The sequence below is a fragment of the Ictidomys tridecemlineatus genome, chromosome 10 (genome assembly GCF_052094955.1).
Source record: "Ictidomys tridecemlineatus isolate mIctTri1 chromosome 10, mIctTri1.hap1, whole genome shotgun sequence".
Classification (NCBI taxonomy): Eukaryota; Metazoa; Chordata; class Mammalia; order Rodentia; family Sciuridae; genus Ictidomys; species Ictidomys tridecemlineatus.
The window spans coordinates 117,996,746-118,016,398 of NC_135486.1; the positions used below are offsets into that span (position 1 = coordinate 117,996,746).

At 51.4% G+C, this 19,653-nt stretch overlaps 1 protein-coding gene across 1 annotated transcript; it reads right to left on the bottom strand.

Annotated features, from left to right (window-relative positions):
- Positions 1-14,950: 14,950 nt before the first annotated feature.
- Positions 14,951-16,267, bottom strand: Cldn3 (claudin 3). Its single transcript, XM_005328528.4, has one exon. It carries the CDS (start codon positions 15,978-15,980, stop codon positions 15,321-15,323), a length of 660 nt encoding a protein of 219 aa, XP_005328585.1. The 5' UTR covers positions 15,981-16,267; the 3' UTR covers positions 14,951-15,320.
- Between the last annotated feature and the right edge of the window lie 3,386 nt (positions 16,268-19,653).

Sequence of the window (19,653 nt, forward strand, 5' to 3'; positions counted from 1 at the left end):
CTCAGCTGGCCTCCCCTGCAGCCCATCCTTTAATGGTTTTGATTTTTTTTCTTTCCCAGTTGGTGTCATCAAGGGGTCCTTCTGCTTAGAAGCCTTCAGGGACTCTCTGTCCTTAAAGTTAGGAGTTTAAATCAAAGCACTCTCAGGCTCCCCCAGTGAGATCTTTCCTGCATTCCCTTTTCTGGGGCTATGTTGGCCTTCCAGAATCCTGCCCATCTTTCAGGGCCCAGGATAACTGCCACCTCCTCCTCAATTCTTCCCAGATTTCCTGAGTTGAGATGAATCTTTTCTACCCTGTGTCCTCAAAGCATTTGTCAAACTTCTGCACAGTCCTCTAGAGCTGGCCTTTCCTGTGTCTGCCCTAGGCCAGTTTCCCGTGTCCAAGGTGTAATAGTAATTTTGCTGAATGATCATCAAGGGGTTCAAGAGCACCTGCAAGTGCTTATGCGGAGCTTCAGTAGGTAGCCAGGCCATTGCTCCCTCCAGACCATGACCCCTGGGCCCCTAGTGGCACACCTGTGCTCCCCCACCTCCTTTGGGCACTCCCAGGTGCCCTCTCCTTGCCTGGGGCTCTCAGCAGGTGTTCTGTTCTAATCTGAGGAGGGCCCTGGGTCACTGGGGACTCTAGAACACCAGGTGGTGTGCTCTTTTGCTGCCAGCTTAGTTTATTAGGGGTGTGATGGGGACACCTGAGTCCTGGATGGGGCTGGTCCTAGGCCTGGGAGGGGTCATCCAAGGGTGCTTTTCTAGAGCTGGGGAAGCAGGAAATGGAGGCTACTGGTTCAGAAAGGTAGTATTTCAAAGGTGTTTGCAAACACTACCCCCTCCCTACTGTCTAGCCTTGTAACCTGAGCTTGTCCCATGACCTTTGACCTCCCGCTCTGGAGCCAAAGAGTTGGGAGTTGGGGCACCGCCGCCTTGAAGCCTGTACTCAGTCCCTAGCCCCCAGCCCAGCCCTGTCACCCAGCTGGTCAAGGTTGGGCCTGGTAAGCAGAAAAACCTGTTGGTTTGAGGTGTCGGTGTGAACATTCCAGAGAAAGTGGTGGGCAGGTGGCAGCTGCCTGTAAGGGACCCATTGCTATTGAGGAAGGCCCATGGCTGCCCACCCGCCCTCCCCAGTTTATTGCAGGCCCGCTGTGGGTTGGTGAGGGTCTCCCTCTCTCAGGTGGGAGTGTCAGGCCAGTGGGCTAGAGAGTACATTTTCACATCCTTGTTCCTGGTCATCCCAGCCTTCCTGGGTCATCCATTCCCCCAAGGAAAGGGAGGAGGCAAACTGACCCAGCTCTATGTCACCCAGCCAGTGGGTCACTCAGCCAGTGGGTGGCCCAGTCCGATTCCTTCCTGGAATCTGCCCTCCACTGACCCTAGTGCAATGCTGCTGTATTTCATCACTGCTATTGTGGTTGGGGACCAAGGGCCAAAGGGGTGTGGCTTGAAGCAGCAGGGACACTGCACCCGGGTGGTGGTGGCGGTGTTGAATGGGTTAAGGTGGGAGGTGGCTTCTGTTCCATAACCGCACCTGGCCCAGTATCGGTCACGTGGCCAGGGTTTCACCTGCCCCGCTGAGCAGGGACAATCAAGCCGCTTGTTCCTCAGCCTGTCTCCATAGTGACAGGAGTGTGCCTGGGGGAGGTCACCAGGGCAAATTCCTGCCAGCCGGCTGGGTGGGGCAGAGGTGTCCACAGTGCTGTGGCCCATGGGGGTTCCCCCAGGCCCCTTGAGGTTTCCAGGTGGGGCTCTTTCCAGGGACCCATCTGTGTCAATCCACCCAGTGCCACCTCCTGTCCTTTCCCCCGTCAGCCCGGCTTCTCTCTTCCCAGATTCTGAACCTGAGTTTATTAAACTGCCTGGACTTTCCTATATATTATCTGCTTTAATCCGCACAGCAGCTTTTCCCAGCGGGAATGGTAATCCCTGGGGCTTGGTTACCTGACTGGCCTCTCCCACGGCTCACTGAGCACTTGGAGAAGGTTCTCTCCTTCCTGCTGCAGTCGGTAGAGAATTGAGCTTCCACAAAGGCCAGGCACCTTCCTAGACAAGTAAATGAATGAGCCACACCGCAGTGGGTTGTGGGAGCATTTGTTTTCCTCAGAGCAGGCTCAGTGGCTGGGGTGTAGCTCAGTGGCAGGGCATATACTTGGCATGCACCAGGACCTGGGTTCAAGGCTCAGTGCAAAAAAAAAAAAAAAAGAGTAGGGAGGCCCGCAGAAGGTGAGGACTGCACATTACCATCTGCTGCTCTGGTGTCAAGGGCATCTCTGTGCCCCACCCTCTACCTTCTGTGCTCCCAGGCCAATGTATTTATCCCTGGCACCGGGATGGGCCCCTGCTAACAGCAACATGTGTCAACTTTGTTTTCTGCCTCCAGACTTGTGTGCAAGTCCTGTGTCCCTCAGGGACACTGATCACACACACACACACACACACAGAATCTTATACAGTCAGAGTGACAACGCATTCCCTTTGGGAGTGAACATGAGAGGAACATGGGGGGAGTCTGTCTTTGGAAACCCAGCAACCACACTCCCCTTGAGAAAGGCCAGCCTGTAGGATATAGTCCTGTCTCTTCTGCCTGTGTTTTGGAGCCTTTGTTGAGCAGCTACTAAGTGCTGAGCACTGGGTATGCAAGTGAGCCCCCATCAACTCAGACCCAACAGATCCTGGGGACATTCCTTGGCACACTGAGGGCCTCCAAGGATCCAAACCTGGCCCTGGGGCAGACAAGGCAGCTCTGCATAGAGACGCTTGAATGAATGAAGATCTGAAGTATGAGTAGGAGCTGGCCAGGTGGAGAGGTTACAGAGGAAGAGAGTGTTCCTGAAGCCAGTGCACCAAGTACAAGGTGAAGCCATCCTATGTCCTCAGGCCGGCCCTCAGGCCACTCTTGATGCTTCCTCCTTCCCCACCTTCCCTAACCCAGTCCCCACCTCGGTTCTGTTTCCAGATGGCTCTGATTTCTCTCCCCTGTACTGTTGTTGCTTCTTGGCTGGATGTGTGCATCTTGGCCTCTCCAGTGACCTCCCCCCTCCTTAACCAGCATGATCTGCAGAATACACATGTATTTCTTTTTTTAAAATTTTGTGGTACTGGGGATTGAGCTCAGGGGCCCTTTATCGCTAAGCCACATCCTCAGCCTTTTTTTGTTTTTGTTTTTTATTTTTGAGACAGGTTCTCACTACATTGCGGAGGCTGGCCTCAAACTTGCAATCCTCCTGCCTTAGCCTCCCAAGCCACTGGGATTACAGGGGTGCACCTCTGCGCCTAGGCATGCGACATATTTCTGTTTTAATCTGTTTTGTTCTTTCCTACATTTTCCTATTTTTCTGTGCTCATTGCCCCAAGGGATGCATGTAGCATCCCTAAGAGTAGAAAAGCTGGTTTATGTGTTTCCAAAGCTGAAGCCCTTCAGGGAATGGAATGCCTAAGCAGAGACCTTGGCCAGGAATGGGAGGGGATCTGCCACTGTGCCTTGGCTGAGTCCCCAGAGAGTGGCTTTTTTTTTTTTTTTTTTTTTTTTGGCACCAGGGATTGAAGCCAGGGGTACTTAACCACTGAGTCACATCTCCAGCCATTTTTGTTTTTTATTTAAAGACAGGGTCTTGCTGAGTTCCTGAGGGCCTCAATAAATTGCTGAGGCTGGCCTTGAACTCTTGATCCTCCTGTCTGAGCCTCCTGAGCTGCAGGGATTATGCACTGCTATTCCCACTGAGGAAAGGCTCTCAAGCCTACCAGCTGGTTGGGACTGTAGGGGGCTCACAAAACACTCCCCCTTCTCAAGCCCAGAGCAGATGTGGTGCCAACTGCAGCACCAAAGGGACCATTGAGATACTGCCAACTCGCCCTTTTCCCAGCATGCCCCCACATGTCTTGCTAAATATCCTGGGATTTTGTGGCCCAATCTTGGGAACTTTGAAGCTGCACTTGTTACCTGTTGCCTCGGCCAAGTGGAGCATCAAGGGGGGACTCTAAGATGAATTACAGAAAATAATGACATTCTACAGGTGGGCTTGTGGACTGATTGCCAGAACCCTGCCTGTGTGTATTGGTTTGCAAACAATTTTATTGTTGTTGTTATGACTTTGGAGCTGGAGCTTGAACCCAGGTGTACTTTGCCATTGAGCTATATCCTCAGCCCCCCACCCTCCCGCTTTTTTTTTTTTTTGGTACCGGTAGAATTTTTTTTCTTTCCACATTTTTTAATTGGTGCATTACATATTGCATATTGATGGGATTTCTCCTCCCATCTGTGCACGTGGACACAATAGAATGATATATATTGGCCAATATCGATCCCCAGCACTTCTCCTCCCTATCTCCTCCATATATATATATGTCACATTTTCTTTTTTCTTTCATCGATGGACACCCAGGCTGATCTATAGTCTGGCTATTGTGAACTGTGCTGCTACAAACACGGGTCTGCATGTGTCACTATCGTATGGTGATTTTAATTCTTTAGGATAAATACTGAAGAATGATGTAGCTGGGTCCCATGGTTGCTCCATGCCTGTCCTTTGAGGAGCCTCCACACCGTTTTCCACAGTGGTTGTCCCAATTTACAATCCCGCCAGCAGGTGTAAAAGTTCCTTTTTCTCTATGTCTTTTCTGGCATTTATTATTGATTGTATTCAGTGTTTTTTTTTCGGGGGGGGGGTACGAGGAATTGAACCTGGGGGCACTAAACCACTGAGCCATACCCCCAGCCCTTTTTATATTTTATTTAGAGAGAGGGTCTCACTGAGTTGTTAGGGTCTTACTAAATTGCTACAATCCCAACCTGACTTTGAACTTGCAATTCTCCTGCCTCAGCCTCCTGAGCTGCTGGGATTACAGGTATGGACCACTGTGTCCGGCTTCTTGTTTGTATTCTTGATGTCTGTCATTCTGACTGGTGTGAGATGAAATCTCAGTGTAGTTTTTTTAAAATATTTTGTTTAGTATATTTTTTTAAGCTGGACACGATACCTTTATTTTATTTTTTATGTGGTGCTGAAGATGGAACTCAGCGTCTCTCACGTGCTAGGCGAGTGCTCTACCACTGAGCCACACCCGAAGCCCTCTCAGTGTACTTTTGATTACCATTTCCCTGATTGCTAATGACATTGAACATTTATTATATATTTGTTGGCCATTTGTATTTCTTCTTTTGAGATGTGTCCGTTTAGTTCATTTGCCCATTAATTAATTGGGTTATTTATTTTGGTTGGTAAGGGTTTTGAGTTCTTTATATATTCTAGATATTAATCCTCTGTCAGGTGAGTAGCTAGCAAAGATTTCCTCCCATTCTGTAGGTTCTCTCTTCACATTGCTTCCTTTGCTGTGTGGAGCCTTTTAATTTGATGCCATCCCATTTATTAATGCTTGGCATTATTTCCTGAGCTGTAGGGGTCCTATTGAGTAAGCTGTTGCCTGAGCCATACTGTATGCTGGAGTGCTGACCCTACATTTTCTTCTAGGAATTCCAGCCCTTTTTATTTTTTATTTTGAGACAAGTTCTTGCAAAGTTGCTTAGGGTCTCACTAAATTGTCCAGGCTGGCCTCCAGCTTGCAATCCTCCTGCCTTAGCTTCCCGAGTCACTGGGATTTCAGGTATGTGCCACCGTACACGCGGTACCAAGCATGGCTTTTAATGAATGAATGAATGAATTTTCAGTGCTGGGTGCTCTGCCAGTGAACTACACCCCTAGCCCTTTTTGTTTATTTCTAGAGAGGGTCTTATAAAGTTTCTGAGGCTGGCCTTGAACTTGAGCTTGATTCTCCTGCCCCAGCCTCCCCAGTTAGCCAAAGACTGCTTGGCTAACCAGAAGAGGGGGAACAGGTTAGAGAGGAAATGGAGGAGACACAAATCAATTAGGAGGCACAAATGTAGATATTGAGTTGGGACATCTGCTGGGTTGGCTGGAAATGGAACGCCAGAGTTTGCACAGCCAAGGCAAGCGCTCTGTCCCAGAGCCACATCCCCAGCCTGCAATGGATGCTCCATGGTGACTTTTGACTGGAAGGTGAAGGTGGAGGTGGAGAGAGATGGGTAGGTTTGGCCTGTAATTTGGAGCTAGAGTTAAGAAGCTTGATGAAGAATTGCCTGGGTAGGAAGGGAGATGGTGATGAGGGAGGAGAAGCAATCAGGACCACATCCAGGCTGGGTCCTTGCTTTGTTTACAGAGATGGAGAAATCTTTGCTTTCATCTCTAGGGAATTAGTGGTAAGAACCTAGAGTTCCACCTGGGGGCATGTTCCCTTTGAAATGTCCCTGAGAGCTCAAAACAGTTAACCTTTACTGAGGGTTTGGCATGTGCCAGCCACTGTTGCCAGTGCTTTCTATCCATTAACCCAGCTAATCCTCCTAACGACTTCGAGAGCGCACGTTATCACTTAGATCCCCTTTATGGATGGGAGAACGGCACCTCAGAGAGGTTAATTAATTGCCCATGATCACAGAGCTTAGCAGCGTGGAGACGATCAAAGAGAAGAGCATCTTGGAGGAAGAGAAGAGAGCCCAACCAGCGGACGCCTGAGTGGGAGGGGGAGGCCGGCGCAGGGAGGAGGGAGGTCAGGTGAGGGTGGCTCCTACAGGGCGGGCGGCCCAGGCGGGCACGGGAGCCAGCCGTCCCTGGTCACAAGCGTGGGAGAGGAGCTTGACGGTGACTACACGGAGGCACCGGTGGCCTTGCGGAGTCCTGGGAGTGGAGGCCGGGTGTGGGCAGGGGCAGGCAGGAGTGGCCAGGCGGCGTGAGGGCGGCTTCTGCTGGGGACCGGAGCAGGGAAAGGGCTCTGGAAGGATGGGCGCTGCGGGACAGGGCGGTGGCACGCGCCTGTAGGCCACGCTGGGGATCAGGTTCCCGCAGCCCAGCAATTTAGCAAGACCCTGTCTCAAAATTAAGGGAAAAAAAGAAAAGAAAAAGATTGAACAGCTCCCAGAACATATCCATGCACTGGGCCTTCTGCAACCACAGGTTAATGATTCAGCCAACTCGGAATTGAAAATACTTGGGGGAAAAATTGCGTCTGTATTGAACACGCAAGGATTTTTTTTTCTTGCCACGAGTCCCTAAGCGACATAGTACAACCATTTGCATAGTATTTGCACTATGTTAGGTATTTTTAAAAAGTTTAGCTGTATTTTTATCTATTTATCATTATGTGGTGCTGAGGATCAAACCCAGGACTTCACAGGTGCAAGGCAAGCGCTCTTCCACTGAGCCACAGCCCCAGACCCAGTGATGGGAGGGAGGATAACCCCAGGTCACATGCAGATACTGCACCATCCCGAACTAGGAAACGCAGCAGCCTCCAGGGAGTCAGGAACCCTGGGAGGGTGTGTGTCCTGGGACCTACCCCAGGTCCCCTTGAGGTTAAGGAGGCAGCAGACAGGGAGTGCAGTTCAATCACACGGCCAAAAAGGGATTTCTGAGTGATGTACATATATATTTTTATTAATATAAATCTATTTTTAAAAAAGTTTTCATTATGAAAAAATTTAAACCTATACAAAGTGGGTTGAGCTGTAGCTCAATGGCAGAGCACTTGCCTAGCATGTGTGAGGCTCTGGGTTCAATCCTCAGGACCACATATAAATTAAACAAATAAAGGCATATTGTCTATCTACAACTACACACACACACACACACACACAAAGGGAGATAGGGATATGTGAACCCCCTGCACCATTCAATCTTGTTTCATCTCTACCCCAGACATCTCCCCTGCACCTACACATTATTTTGAAGTACAACCCAGACATTACATCATTTCATCTGTAATTATTTTATTATGTTCCTCTAAAAGGTAAGAACTTAAAACACTGGCTGGGGAGGCTGAGACAGGAGGATTTCAAGTTCAAAGTCAGGCTCAGCAACTTAGCAAGGTCCTAAGTAATTTAGCAATTTGTCTCAAAATAAATAAATAAATAAATAAAGATAAAATAAAATAAAAAGGGCTGGGGATGTGGCTCAGTGATTTAGTGCGCTGGGTTCAATCCCTGGTACCAAATAAACAAAAAACAAAAGAAAACAACAAAAAAACCCCTCATAAACCATCATATCATTATACACTTTACAAAGAAATAATTCCTTATATCATCAATTTGTCCACTCAGACTTTTTTTTGGGTGGGGGAGGCACTGAGGATGGGAAACTAAGCATGCTTTGAAGGATGAGCCACATCCCCAGCCCAATAAGTTTCTTAGGACCTCACTAAGTTGCTGAGGCTGACCTCAAACTTTTATCCTCCTGCCTAAGCCTCCTGAGTTGCTGGGATTACAGGTGTGTACTCAAATTTTTTCAACTGTTTCACAAATGCCACAAATATTATCAGTTCAATCAGGAATTAATTAAGGTTTACAGCTGTTTTCTGTTGAGATTTTATATGTATATACATGTATGTATGTGTGTGTGTGTGTGTGTGTATTTTTTATTTATTTTGGGGGGAGTACTGGGGATTGAACTTGGGCACTCAACCACTGAGCTACATCCCCATCCCTATTTTGTATTTTATTTAGAGACTGGGTCTCACTGAGTTCCTTAGCTTCTTGCTATTGCTGAAGCTGGCTTTGAATTTATGATCCTTCTGTCTCAGCCTCCAGAGCTGCTGGGATTACAGCATGTGCCTTGGAGCCTGGCCCTGTGTGGGTGTGTATTTTTAAGGGCCCTTTTGATCTAGAGGGTCTCCCTACATCTCATTTTTTTCTTGGAAAAAAATTGGTAGGAGGGTCTGAAGGTGTTTGTTCAACAGAAATTTGCATATTCTGCATTTTTCTAATTCTCTATTTAATGTGCTCCCTTCTCTTTTGCCTATATAGTAAATTGATACTGGATCTAAAAAAAATGATCAAATTCAGGATGTGGGAGGTGGAACCCAGGGCTTCCAACAGGCTAAACACGTGCTCTACCTCTGCGCCACACCCCCAGCCCCAAGATTCAGGTTGGCTTTAATTAATTAATTAATTAATTTTTGCAAGCCCACTTTGTGCGATTTGTTGTACCTGATTCTTTTTGTGGTGGCTGAGTTGTATTTACCCCTTGGGCTGAAACCCCAAGTCAAACTGGGGCTTAAGTGATAAGCCGCATCTCCCACAAGCAGAGATCTAGAGGAATCAGAGGTCCCAAGGAGGTCACCATTAGTGGGTGGGAAATGTTTCCAGAGGTCTCCAGGTTCCTCTTCTCCAAACTGTGTCACTGGCTTCGTGCTTGGGCTCTTCTGGATTTCAAGCTGGTCCCCATCAGACAAGATAGCATCCAGGGGAAGAAGAGGAGGTGCCTCTTCTACAGGATCGCAGAAACCAAATTCCCAGCAGACCTTCCCTCCTGTCTTATTGGCTGGAACTGTCACATGCCCCTCTAAACCAAAAGGCAAAGAGAACCCCCACCATGATGGGATTGGTCTAGCCATGAGTCACCTCTGGAGCTGGGGCTCTGGTCCGGTCCTCTGTGGGTGGGTGGAATGCATAGCCCCATCCTTGCACAGGGTGTTTTCTGAACAACCCTCTCTTTTGAAATTGCAGGGTCTCAGAGTATTTTTATATTTAAGAGAATTTATCTTAAAAATTAGAAAAAAAATCCTGGTGGTTCTGGGGATGTAACCTAGGGCTTCATGCCACGCTAGGAAAGTGCTTTACCACTGAACTACAATCCCAGACTCAAGAGACTTTAGTTTTTTAATAGAAGTGGACAAATTGCCCTCCAGAACTGTTGTACTGATATGTGTTACACCAACAGGAAGATACTGAGGAGAGGCAGGGACGTGCAGTGGTCAGCGAACTTGGGATCTAGCAGGTCAGACGTGATATTGTCCATGTTCACTCAATCCTTGCACCCAGCAATTGTAATGGATTATTTTTTTTTTAAAGAGAGAGTGAGAGAGGAGAGAGAATTTTTTTTTAATATTTATTTTTTAGTTCTCGGCGGACACAACATCTTTGTTGGTATGTGGTGCTGAGGATCGAACCCCGGCCGCACGCATGCCAGGCGAGCGCGCTACCGCTTGAGCCACATCCCCAGCCCTGCTTTTTTTTTTTTTTTGTACCAGGGATTGAACTCAGGAGCCACATCCCCAGCCCTATTTTGTATTTTTATTTGGAGACAGGGTCTCACTGAGTTGCTTAGCACCTCACTGTTGCTGAGGCTGGCTCTAAGCTTACGATCCTGCTACCTCAGCCTCCTCAGCCACTGGGATTATAGGCATGCACAACCGCGCCTGGCATTTTTCTCCTATTGGATATCATCAAAATGCTCATTATAGGGCTGGGGCTGTAAGTCCATGGTAGAGAGCAGGCGCTGGGTTCAGTTTTCAGCACTGCATATAAATAAAATAAAGGTCCATTGACAACTAAAAAAATTAATAAAAAATACTAGTTATGGCATTTGAATCTGTTCTCTGCCCTTCCAGCAGAGGTGGTGTCTGTCCTTGTACAGGTTGCTACCGCGCAGTATCCTTTCCCTCCCTCCGCCTCTCAGCCCCGTTCCTGTAGCTTGGTTTCCCCCTCTGCTTCTCTAGGCTGGGTGACAATGCCTCCCCATTATTATGATTATTTTAATTAATTATTTTTTTGCAGTATTAGGGATGGAACCCAGGGGTGCTCTACCTCTGAGCCACATTCCCCGCCCTTTTAATTTTTTAATTTTGAGACAGGGCCTTACTAAGTTGCGGAGGATGGCCTTGAACTTCCGATCCTCCTTCTCAGCTTCTTGAGTTGCTGGGGTTCCAGGCTGGCACCGCCTCACCTGGCTTCTCTTTACTGAGCCTCAGTTCAGTGTTGGCAGCGGATATACAAAGGCCAACAAAATGTTCAGGGCCCCTTGTAGATGGAGGGTTCAGAGGCAGGAGGAAGACAAGCGAAGAGGAGACAGTGGACCAGAGTGACCAGTGCTGTGGTGTGTTCCCGGATGCAGGGGTATCAGGGAACATTCCCTCAACGGAGATAAGAAGGAACCTCTAAGTTTGCCCCATGGGTAAGGTGAGATTGGGTGCCTGTACCAAGAAAAAGGGATCTGTGCTGAGACTCAAGGTCCAGCGGGCATAGGGTCCAGCGGGCATAGGACTTTGGAGGAGAGAAAGGATGGCCAGGGGGGCGGCCTTTGTGGCTGGGGTGGGGAGGAGGTGGGACCATGTGGAGACACAGGAGGACCTGCCCCTGGAGGGGCTAAGGCAGGCCAGAGCCTGGTGGGTCCTAAGAGCCATCTGGGAGTAAGAGGGCCTGAAGGATTTTAATAAAGGAAGGACATGGTCCAATTCCAGATGGTTCTGTGGCGAATGGCTTAGAAAGGGGCATAGCCGGGCCTCTGGGGCTGTAACAGAATGACAGCGGTGGCCCCTGGAGCTATGGCAGTACAAGTGAAGAGAGGGGGTACGTCTAGAAGTTACACGAAGGTTGGCAGGTCATTGACAGAGGGTGGCAGGACCTGAAACCAGTCCCATCACATTGTGAGCCTCAGGGGGCTTGCCAGTACCAAGGGCAGCATCACCTGCTTACAGATGAACTGGGAGCTCCTGCTGGCTGTTTGACCAGCTCACCAGTGGCACGGGTGACCTTTACTGGAACCTGGTGGGGAAGAAAGAAAGGCAGTGTGCTCCTTTCAGGCCTGCAGCAGACCTTGAGGGAGCCTCAATAACAGTGTTTGTTTGGCCAAGCACTTGGCTTTTGTTCTGAGCAGGAAGAAGAGCTCAAACAGGTGTGGCAAGTCTGGGATGCCCTGGGGACAAGTTGGAAGTGGGGTGAGACAAGCCCTGGGGCTGCCTGGCAGGGGGCTCCAGGGTTGTGGATTTTGAAGAAACCCAGGGACTCTCTCACAAATCCTCCATCTTCCCCAAGTCCCCCAGCTCCTGCCTGATTGAATATACCAAAATATTAACCACGTGAACACGCGTTAATTAAGCTCCTACTGTGTACCTAGCATCATGCAAGCAGGCAGGCCTGCCTTCATTCCAGAATCATCTCTGACCAGCCTCCCTGTGCCACCTGCTGGGTGCTGCAGACAGAGAAGCTCAGGATTCGGGAGATGACCTTCTGGTGGGAAGTCTGACAACCATAACAACAGTATGGGGTACTGTGTGGGTGATGGGAAGAGATGGGCTAAGGGGTACCAGGGGCTCATTCAACTATTCCTTAACCCAACTCAATGCTATTATCACACTCATTTTGTAGATGAGGAAAGTGCCCCTGGTGTGTTTGGTTCTGGCTAATTTTCCTCTGCAGGAGGTGAAGATGGCACCTCATGGGGCATCTGGTCCAGCTCCCTTGTGGAAATGACAGGAAACCGAGACCCGGGAGGGGAGGGCAAAGCTAGAACCACAAGGGAGAGGACCTAGCAATGACGTCTCCTTACTCCCCCTCCCCCATTCCCTCAGGAGGTCCCGGGGTGCCCAGGTTTGGGGAGACCAGTAGGCAGCCAGGGGAGAGTCTGAGGCCCCCGATCCCTGCCTGCCCAACACAGGAATGGGTCTGTCTCCCTTCTCTGTCATACCCCTCTGGTTTGGGGGTACTGGGTGAGCTACCAGGGCAGGTTGGCACTGGCCTTCAACTTGGCAGGGAGAGGAGTGTTCAGGTTGCCCGCTTGAAGCTGATAGTCAATGAGTAACCAGGACAAAGAGGCCATCCATGTCCCTTAGTTCTGGCTTGGTGCAATCTGGCTCCCTTGGCAAGGGTTTGCTGGGGGTGGAGGGAGGGACAAACTTTAGCCCTCTGTCCACTGCCTCAAATTCCAGACAGGCCTAGAGAAAACTCTTCCCTCAGTTCCCTTCTTCCCTCCTAGCCCTAAGCCTCTCACCTCCAAGCCCCTCCCATCTCCAAGCCCCTCCCTCCTTGAGCCCTCCCTCTCACCGAGCTGCTTCCCCAGCCTTCTGTCAATCACCTCCTGGCCACAGGTTCACTTTCGCCCTTCCTGAGCCCCACCCCCCTCAAGAAGAGTGTTCTCTAAGTGGAATCTGCTGGGGACAGTCTTCCAACCGCCCAGTCCTTTCCTGGGATCTTATGGGGAGTGACCCTAATCTGGGGTCACTTGCTATTAATAGTAACCCGCCTCCTCTTCCTTGGGTCATGGAGGTGACAACATGTTGGCATTTCTTAACCAAGATGAGAATTTTTCTGGTGCTAAAGTGTTCTCCTTAGAAATCCAGGGGCCTCGAGGATTTTACTGAGCTTTCGCTTTGCTGCGGCTAAAATGAGTTCAAGATCCAATCATTTGGAAACCATTTCAAGTCTCCCCAATGTCAGACACCTGCTCCCCTTTGAGTCACCAGCCCCAACCTTCCCAGTGAGCCTGCCTCTTGGACAGGTGGTCTCCAGGTTGCACCTTGACTTCCCACCTCCCATTCACTTTTCCCTCGGCTGCCTCTGTCCCCGACACCTTCTGCTAAGGCTACCTGTGCCCATCCCTGGGGTTCCTAATCCCATGGCTACTCCTCAGGCCTTATCTGCTTGACCACTTTGGTAGCCTAGAGACACGGTTGCAAACACCGCCTCCTTGAAACACTTTTTTTTTTTCTTTCTCTTTTTGGTTTCTGGACTGACCTCATGCTTTCCCAGGTTTCGATTGCCATCTGTATGTATGTTCACCATTCCCAGTTTACCAGACCTGGGAACACGCCCTCCTGCTTCCTGCTTCCTGGGTGTCTCTACCATAATGTCCTGGAGGAGTTCGACCGACTCAATATGCCCCCAATGGAACCCATCAGCTTCCCCCAGAAACCTGGGCTCATTTTTTGGTAAATGGCACCACCATCCAATCTCTGATCTGGTGGAAAATTGAGGGTGGGTTATCCTAGATCCTTTCCTGCCTTTCCCTGCACATCTGAGTGGCTCTCAAATCCAGGGAATCTTGCTTCCTTAACTGCTCTGCTCAGGTTCTGCCCCACCTGCACCCAACCTCATGCTCTCCTCCCCAACAAATCATATCTTTTTAAAACTGCAATTCTCTTGCCTCAGCCTCTCGAGAGGCTGGGATTATAGGCTAGTACCACATCAGCAGGCTCCCCCCAAATTCTTTTTTAAAAAATATTATATTTTTTAGTTGTAGATGGACACAATATCTTTATTTTATTTTTGTGTGGTGCTGAGGATTGAACCCAGGGCCTCGCCCATGCTAGGTGAGGGATCTATGGCTGAGCCCCAGCCCCAGCCCCCTCCCCCAATTCTTTATTTAACATGAAACACAACACCCTGACATTTGCAGAGCATGTACCTGGAGCCCTTCCTGTCTTGCTCTGTGTTATTTCTGCCCCACTATCTCACAGAAATGACTGCTACCCTACCTTTCTTTCCCACCTTTTCTGAGCACAGGAGTCTTTCTTCTCTAGCCCTGGGCCTGAGCACTGAGCCCTTTACCTGTCTCTGAGACACAAGTATTTCTCAACATTGTTGACCTCTAGCCCCTTTGAGATGTATATTCTCAGTTCTCCCTCTTTCCCATTCTGGAGGGCCCCAGGAAGAAGATGGGATCTTGTTCTCATCTCTCCTCCAGGTGAGATTTTGCCCAGCTTTCCTTTTGGTGGTGAGTTGAATTCAAACAATAGGTCTTTTTGTTTTCTTTCTCCAAATATGAAATCACAGTATCAAATGTGCACTTTCACACAGCGCACGGAGACGGTCAAGTGCAGCGGCACTGGGGAGGATCCAGCTCCAAGCACAACCAACAGGCACATCCTGTGAGAGGAGGGTCCCTGCCACCTTCCCCTGACCTCCCACAGCCAAGCCTGCAGCGTGCCCGACTCTCTAGATTGGGCTTTGGCCGCACAGGCTCTGTAGATTCAGCGCCCAAATTCCCAGTGGGTCGGCAAGTGACCACCCAGTGAGCACCACGCTCAATTTACACCCCCACTCCCGCGTTACTGAACCTCGGTCCTGTTCTGAGCTCCATCCATCGCGAGAGGGGGAATCCAGCTTAGGGCGACCCCCGAGGCGGCACTCAGCAGGGAGGTGGAGGACCGCCGGCGCTCAGGACAAGGAGGCGCCAGCAACTGCAAAAGGAAAAACTTTTATTGAAAAATAACAAGTGCCCCGTTTCGTGGCTGCCGGTCCCTGCCCAACGCGGGCTTGGGAGTCGCGCCCGATGGGGCTGGCAAGTAGCGGCGGCCACCCCAGCCCGGCGCTCAAAAAAGGTGAGGTTTTGTTGTTCATACGGGTCGGTCCTTAGGTCCCGCGGTCCAGCTTTCTGGTCCGAAAAGGGGTGGCGGCTGGAGAAGGGGGCGCCGGGCCGGCCTCTCCCAGTCCGTCTTGAGAGCTGCCTGGCACCTGGGGGTGGTTCGATCTCGGACTGAAGACCGCAGGCCGGACTGGTGGGAGCTCCAGCTCCCGGTGGCGGCGGAGGACTCTGTCTGCTTTTGACACCTCAGACGTAGTCCTTGCGGTCGTAGGCGGTGCCGGTGCCCATGCCGGGCCCGGTGGAGCGCGGCGCGGAGTAGAGGACCTTGGTGGGTGCGTACTTCTCGCGGGGTGGGCACGAGCAGCAGAGCAGCGCGCCGCCCAGCAGCTGCATTGCAGCGGCCGCCCAGCCCACGTACAGACCGGCGCCCATCTCCCGCTTCTGGGAATCCGGCACCACTGGGTTGTAGAAGTCCCGGATGATGGTGTTGGCGGACCAGGACACTGGCACGAGGGTGAGCAGGGCGGCCAGCAGGAAGAGCACGCCAGCCACAATGGTGATCTTGGCCTTGGCCGTTTCGTCCTGTACGCAGTTGGTGCACTGGGCGCCCACAAGTGCCACGAGGAGCCCGAATGCGGCCAGCAGAATGGCCACCACGATGAGGGCGCGGGCCGCCTGCAGGTCTTGCGGCAGCGCCAGCAGGGAATCATACATCTTGCACTGCATCTGGCCGGTGCTCTGCACCACGCAGTTCATCCACAGGCCCTCCCAGGTGATCTGCGCCGTGATGATGCTGCTGCCGATGAAGGCCGACACACGCCACATGGGCAGCGCGCAGCACACGATGGTGCACAGCCAGCCCAGCACGGCCAGCGAGGTGCCGGTGATCTCCAGGCCCATGGACATGATTGCTGTGCCGAAGCCGGCTCTACCGGCGACTCCGGGTGCTGGGAGGAGAGAGGCCGTGTGCCGCTGGGCCTGGGCTGGAGCCGCGGCGCGCTGACACACAGACCAACGCCCGGAGCTACGGACCAACTGACCGACTCACCGACGGCGCACGCTAACGGCTCGGCTCTGCGCGCTGGCGCCGCGGCTGCCCCTGCACCTGTAGCGTTGTGGGCGGGCGCGGGGACTGGTCTGGCTCTGGGCAGGGGCCGGTTACTTTTAGCTTGGTGCCCAGAGCTCCGGCGGGGGGGGGGGGAGGCGGGGCCGCGGTCTCCCAGGCCTGGGGACAGTGACGTGGCCCCCCTCCCACTTTCACCAAGTGCCTTGGGAGGAAGGACTTGGCCAGGAGCGGTGTGTGCCCGGGTGGGGGGTGCTAAGGGCGGGACCTGCGGGCTCTCCCCAACCCCCGCTCCTCGCTCTTTGTCCCCAAGCTCAGAAAAAAATTCCCTGGGGCAGGAGGGGCAACGAGTGGTTCAAGGATTTGGGGTGCAAACTACAAACTGCTTGACTTCCAGTACCCTTCCCACCCCTGCCATTTTCGGCGCCTAAGGAGCGGGAGGCGTGGGATGGGGGCGCGGCCAACTCTTGGGACTGCTCAGCCCGGGAGCGCCGGCGGGGGCGTGGCCGCGGCCGTTGGTTGGAACCGGCGACTGCGCACCTGCTCGGGGTCCTTCCAGCCTTGGAAACAGCGCAAGTCTTGTATCTTCCCGCCTCATCCGGGCCGGTGGGGTTGCTCAGTCCTGGAGGTGGGCTCGGAAGCCGGGGACTGCCTGCTGAGGGACCCGGGTCACCGAGACTGGTGCTGAACTCTTTCTCCAGCCCGGGTCCAGCCCCCTCCGCTGGCGGTGAGCCTGGATGCCTTTCCCTCCCCGCAGCCACCTTCCCCCACGGAGTTCCCTCCCCTACCGAGCCTCCTCTTCCCTCCTTTGGGCCCCGAGTGAGTTCTACGGGGAACTTGAATGAAGTGGTGGTGAACGATTTAATTCAGGCAAAAATGAAAAGTCAAACACCCGCTCAGACCTTGCTCCCAGCCCTGTGCGCTCCCCACCAGCTCGGAGCCTCTCAGACTTGGTCTGGGGAGGGGGTCCTGACATCTCCCACAATCGCCTCTTCCCCTCACCGCAGCACGGGGGTCTCCCGGCTTTTGTTCCGGCGTGCCAGGGCTCCTGCCTCAGGGCCCCGCACTTGTTGGCCCCTCCACTTGTCCCCTCTGCATGGACATTCTGGCTTACTTTTCCCCCTTTAGGTTTTGTGCCCAACAAGGTCATCCCTGACCACCTTATTTAAAATTGCAGCTACTTAGCTCACAATGACCTGTCCCTTTTCGTATTTTATAGTCTCCTCGAGTTTCAGAAAAATTTTAGAATTTATTTATTTATTTTTAGTTTTAGGTGGACACAATATCTTTATTTTATTTTAAAAAAATTTTTATGTGGTGTGTGAGAATCGAACCCAGCCCCCGCACACATGCCAGGTGAGTGTGCTACCGCTTCAGCCACATCCCCAGCCCTTTATATATTTTCTAAAAATATTTTGAGACAGGATTTCACCAAGTTGCCCAGGCTGGCCCCTGCCTCAGCCTCCTGAGTTGCTAGGATTACAGGCCTGCACCAGCATGCCAGCCAGGCTCCTTAGCAGTTTAATACCTTCTGACACACTCTATATTCTTCTTATAATATTTTATTGTTTTTCTCAGTCTGTTCCAAGAGGACCATGAATTTTTGCCAGATGTCATTTCTTTCTTCTTTCTCTTTTTCTTATGGTGCTGGGGATTGAACCCCGGGCCCTGTGCATCAAGGCAAGCACTCTACCAACTGAGCTGTATCCCCAGTGCTGCCGGTGTCATTTCTGTTGCAACCCCAGCACTGTTCTCAGTTGATTGTTGGTTTAGTGACTTCTCTTGTTTCTGCATCCTGACCTGCTGTGGCCCTCCCACACTGTGTTCCCTGGACAAGGTGGTGGGGGAGTTTGTAATCTAGTGGAAACCAAGGCCTCCTTTGCCAAAATGCAAGACCATGAGTTGGGTTCAGGGGTTTTCTGGGTTGCTTCCCATCTCTCAAATCGTAAGAGCCCTGGCCTGGAGTGATAGAAGATTCAGGTAATCAGGGCCAGAGGCCCATGGAAACCAGGGTCCTTCTTCTTGCAAGGGCAAAGGTCTTGGGCTGGGCCTGTTGGGCAGGGCTGGGAGTGCCAGAGGGCCCAGCTGGGTGCTGGGTGGAGGTGGCTCTCCTGTAGCCCAGGTCCTTTTTAGTGGGGGTGGCTTTGGACCGGGAACAAAGGTAGACTCCCCTCTACCCCAGGCAGTAGGTCGGGAGCTGAGGTGGCGGGCTTTTGGCCCTAGCATGGTCCTCCACTGGACAGCCAGTTGTGCCAGGGTTGGCTGCCATGGCTCTGACTGACTCTTGCTGACTCCACGGCTGGGGAGAGTCACGTCATCTTCTCTAACCTCAGTTTCCTCCCTTGTAAAGTGAGGAAAATGATGTTCCCATGACTCACCTCTTAGGATTGTGGCAACAGTAGAAAACCTAAACGTACCAAGAGGCAGAAAACAACCCAGGCAGGGTATGCAAAGGTTCGTGGGTTATTAGACCTTGAGCAGGTCCTGTCCACCCATACTGAGTGTCAATTGCCTTCTTTGTGAGAAGGGGCTGATTCTGTGCTGCTAGGGTTAGAGGGATGGGCAGGAACGAAGGGCCTTGTTTTTGAGCCTGGGTGAGACAGACCTGCTGGGCAGGGCAAGCAGGACAGAGAGCTTCATGCCCAGGGGCCAAACTTCAGGGACTTGGCAAATAAGACTTTGGTTCTGGACAAACAGATCATCAATCAACATTGCACTCAGTATCTACCCTGGTCCTTACAACTCAATATAGAAACACAAATGATCCAGGTGACAAACAGGAAAGGAAATCAAACCACAACGAGATGTGGCCTCGCTCCAATTAGAATGGCCAAAGATAGCAGGTGCCAAAGGGGATGAGGGAAAGGGGACCCTTGCACACTGCTGGCGGGAGGGTGTGTTAGTACAGCAGCTATAGAAAACAGGGTGGTGGCCCCTCACGAAAACGGAAAAGGAAACCACCACAGGACCAGCCGTGCCACCGCTGGGTGGATGTCCAGAGGAAACGAACTCAGCATGTTCAGGAGGCATCAGCACTATTCACAGCAGCCAAGAAATGGAATCAATCTGCCAGGTGCGGGGCTTGTGCCTGTCATCCCAGCGGCTCAGGAGGCTGAGGCAGGAGGATTGTGAGTTCAAGGCCAGCCTCAGCAATTAACGAGGTCCTGAGCAACTTATCAAGACCTTATCTCAAAATTAAAAAAAAAATTAAAAAGGGCTGGGGATGTAGCTCAGTGGTTGAGTGCCCCTGGTGAAAAACAAAAACAAACCCCCACAAAACTGCAGAGAGATACCGCTTCACACCCGCCAGGATGGCTGTAATCAAAACATTAACCATAACAAGTGTTGCCAAAGATGTGGAGAAATTGCAATCACAACCCTCAGACTCTGCAGGTGGGAATGTAAAATGGTGCACACTCTTGAAAACAGTCTGGCAGATTCTCAAAAGTTTGGACATAGAGTTTGCATATGACCTAGCAATTCTACTTCCAGTATTCACCCAAGAGCAATGGAGAC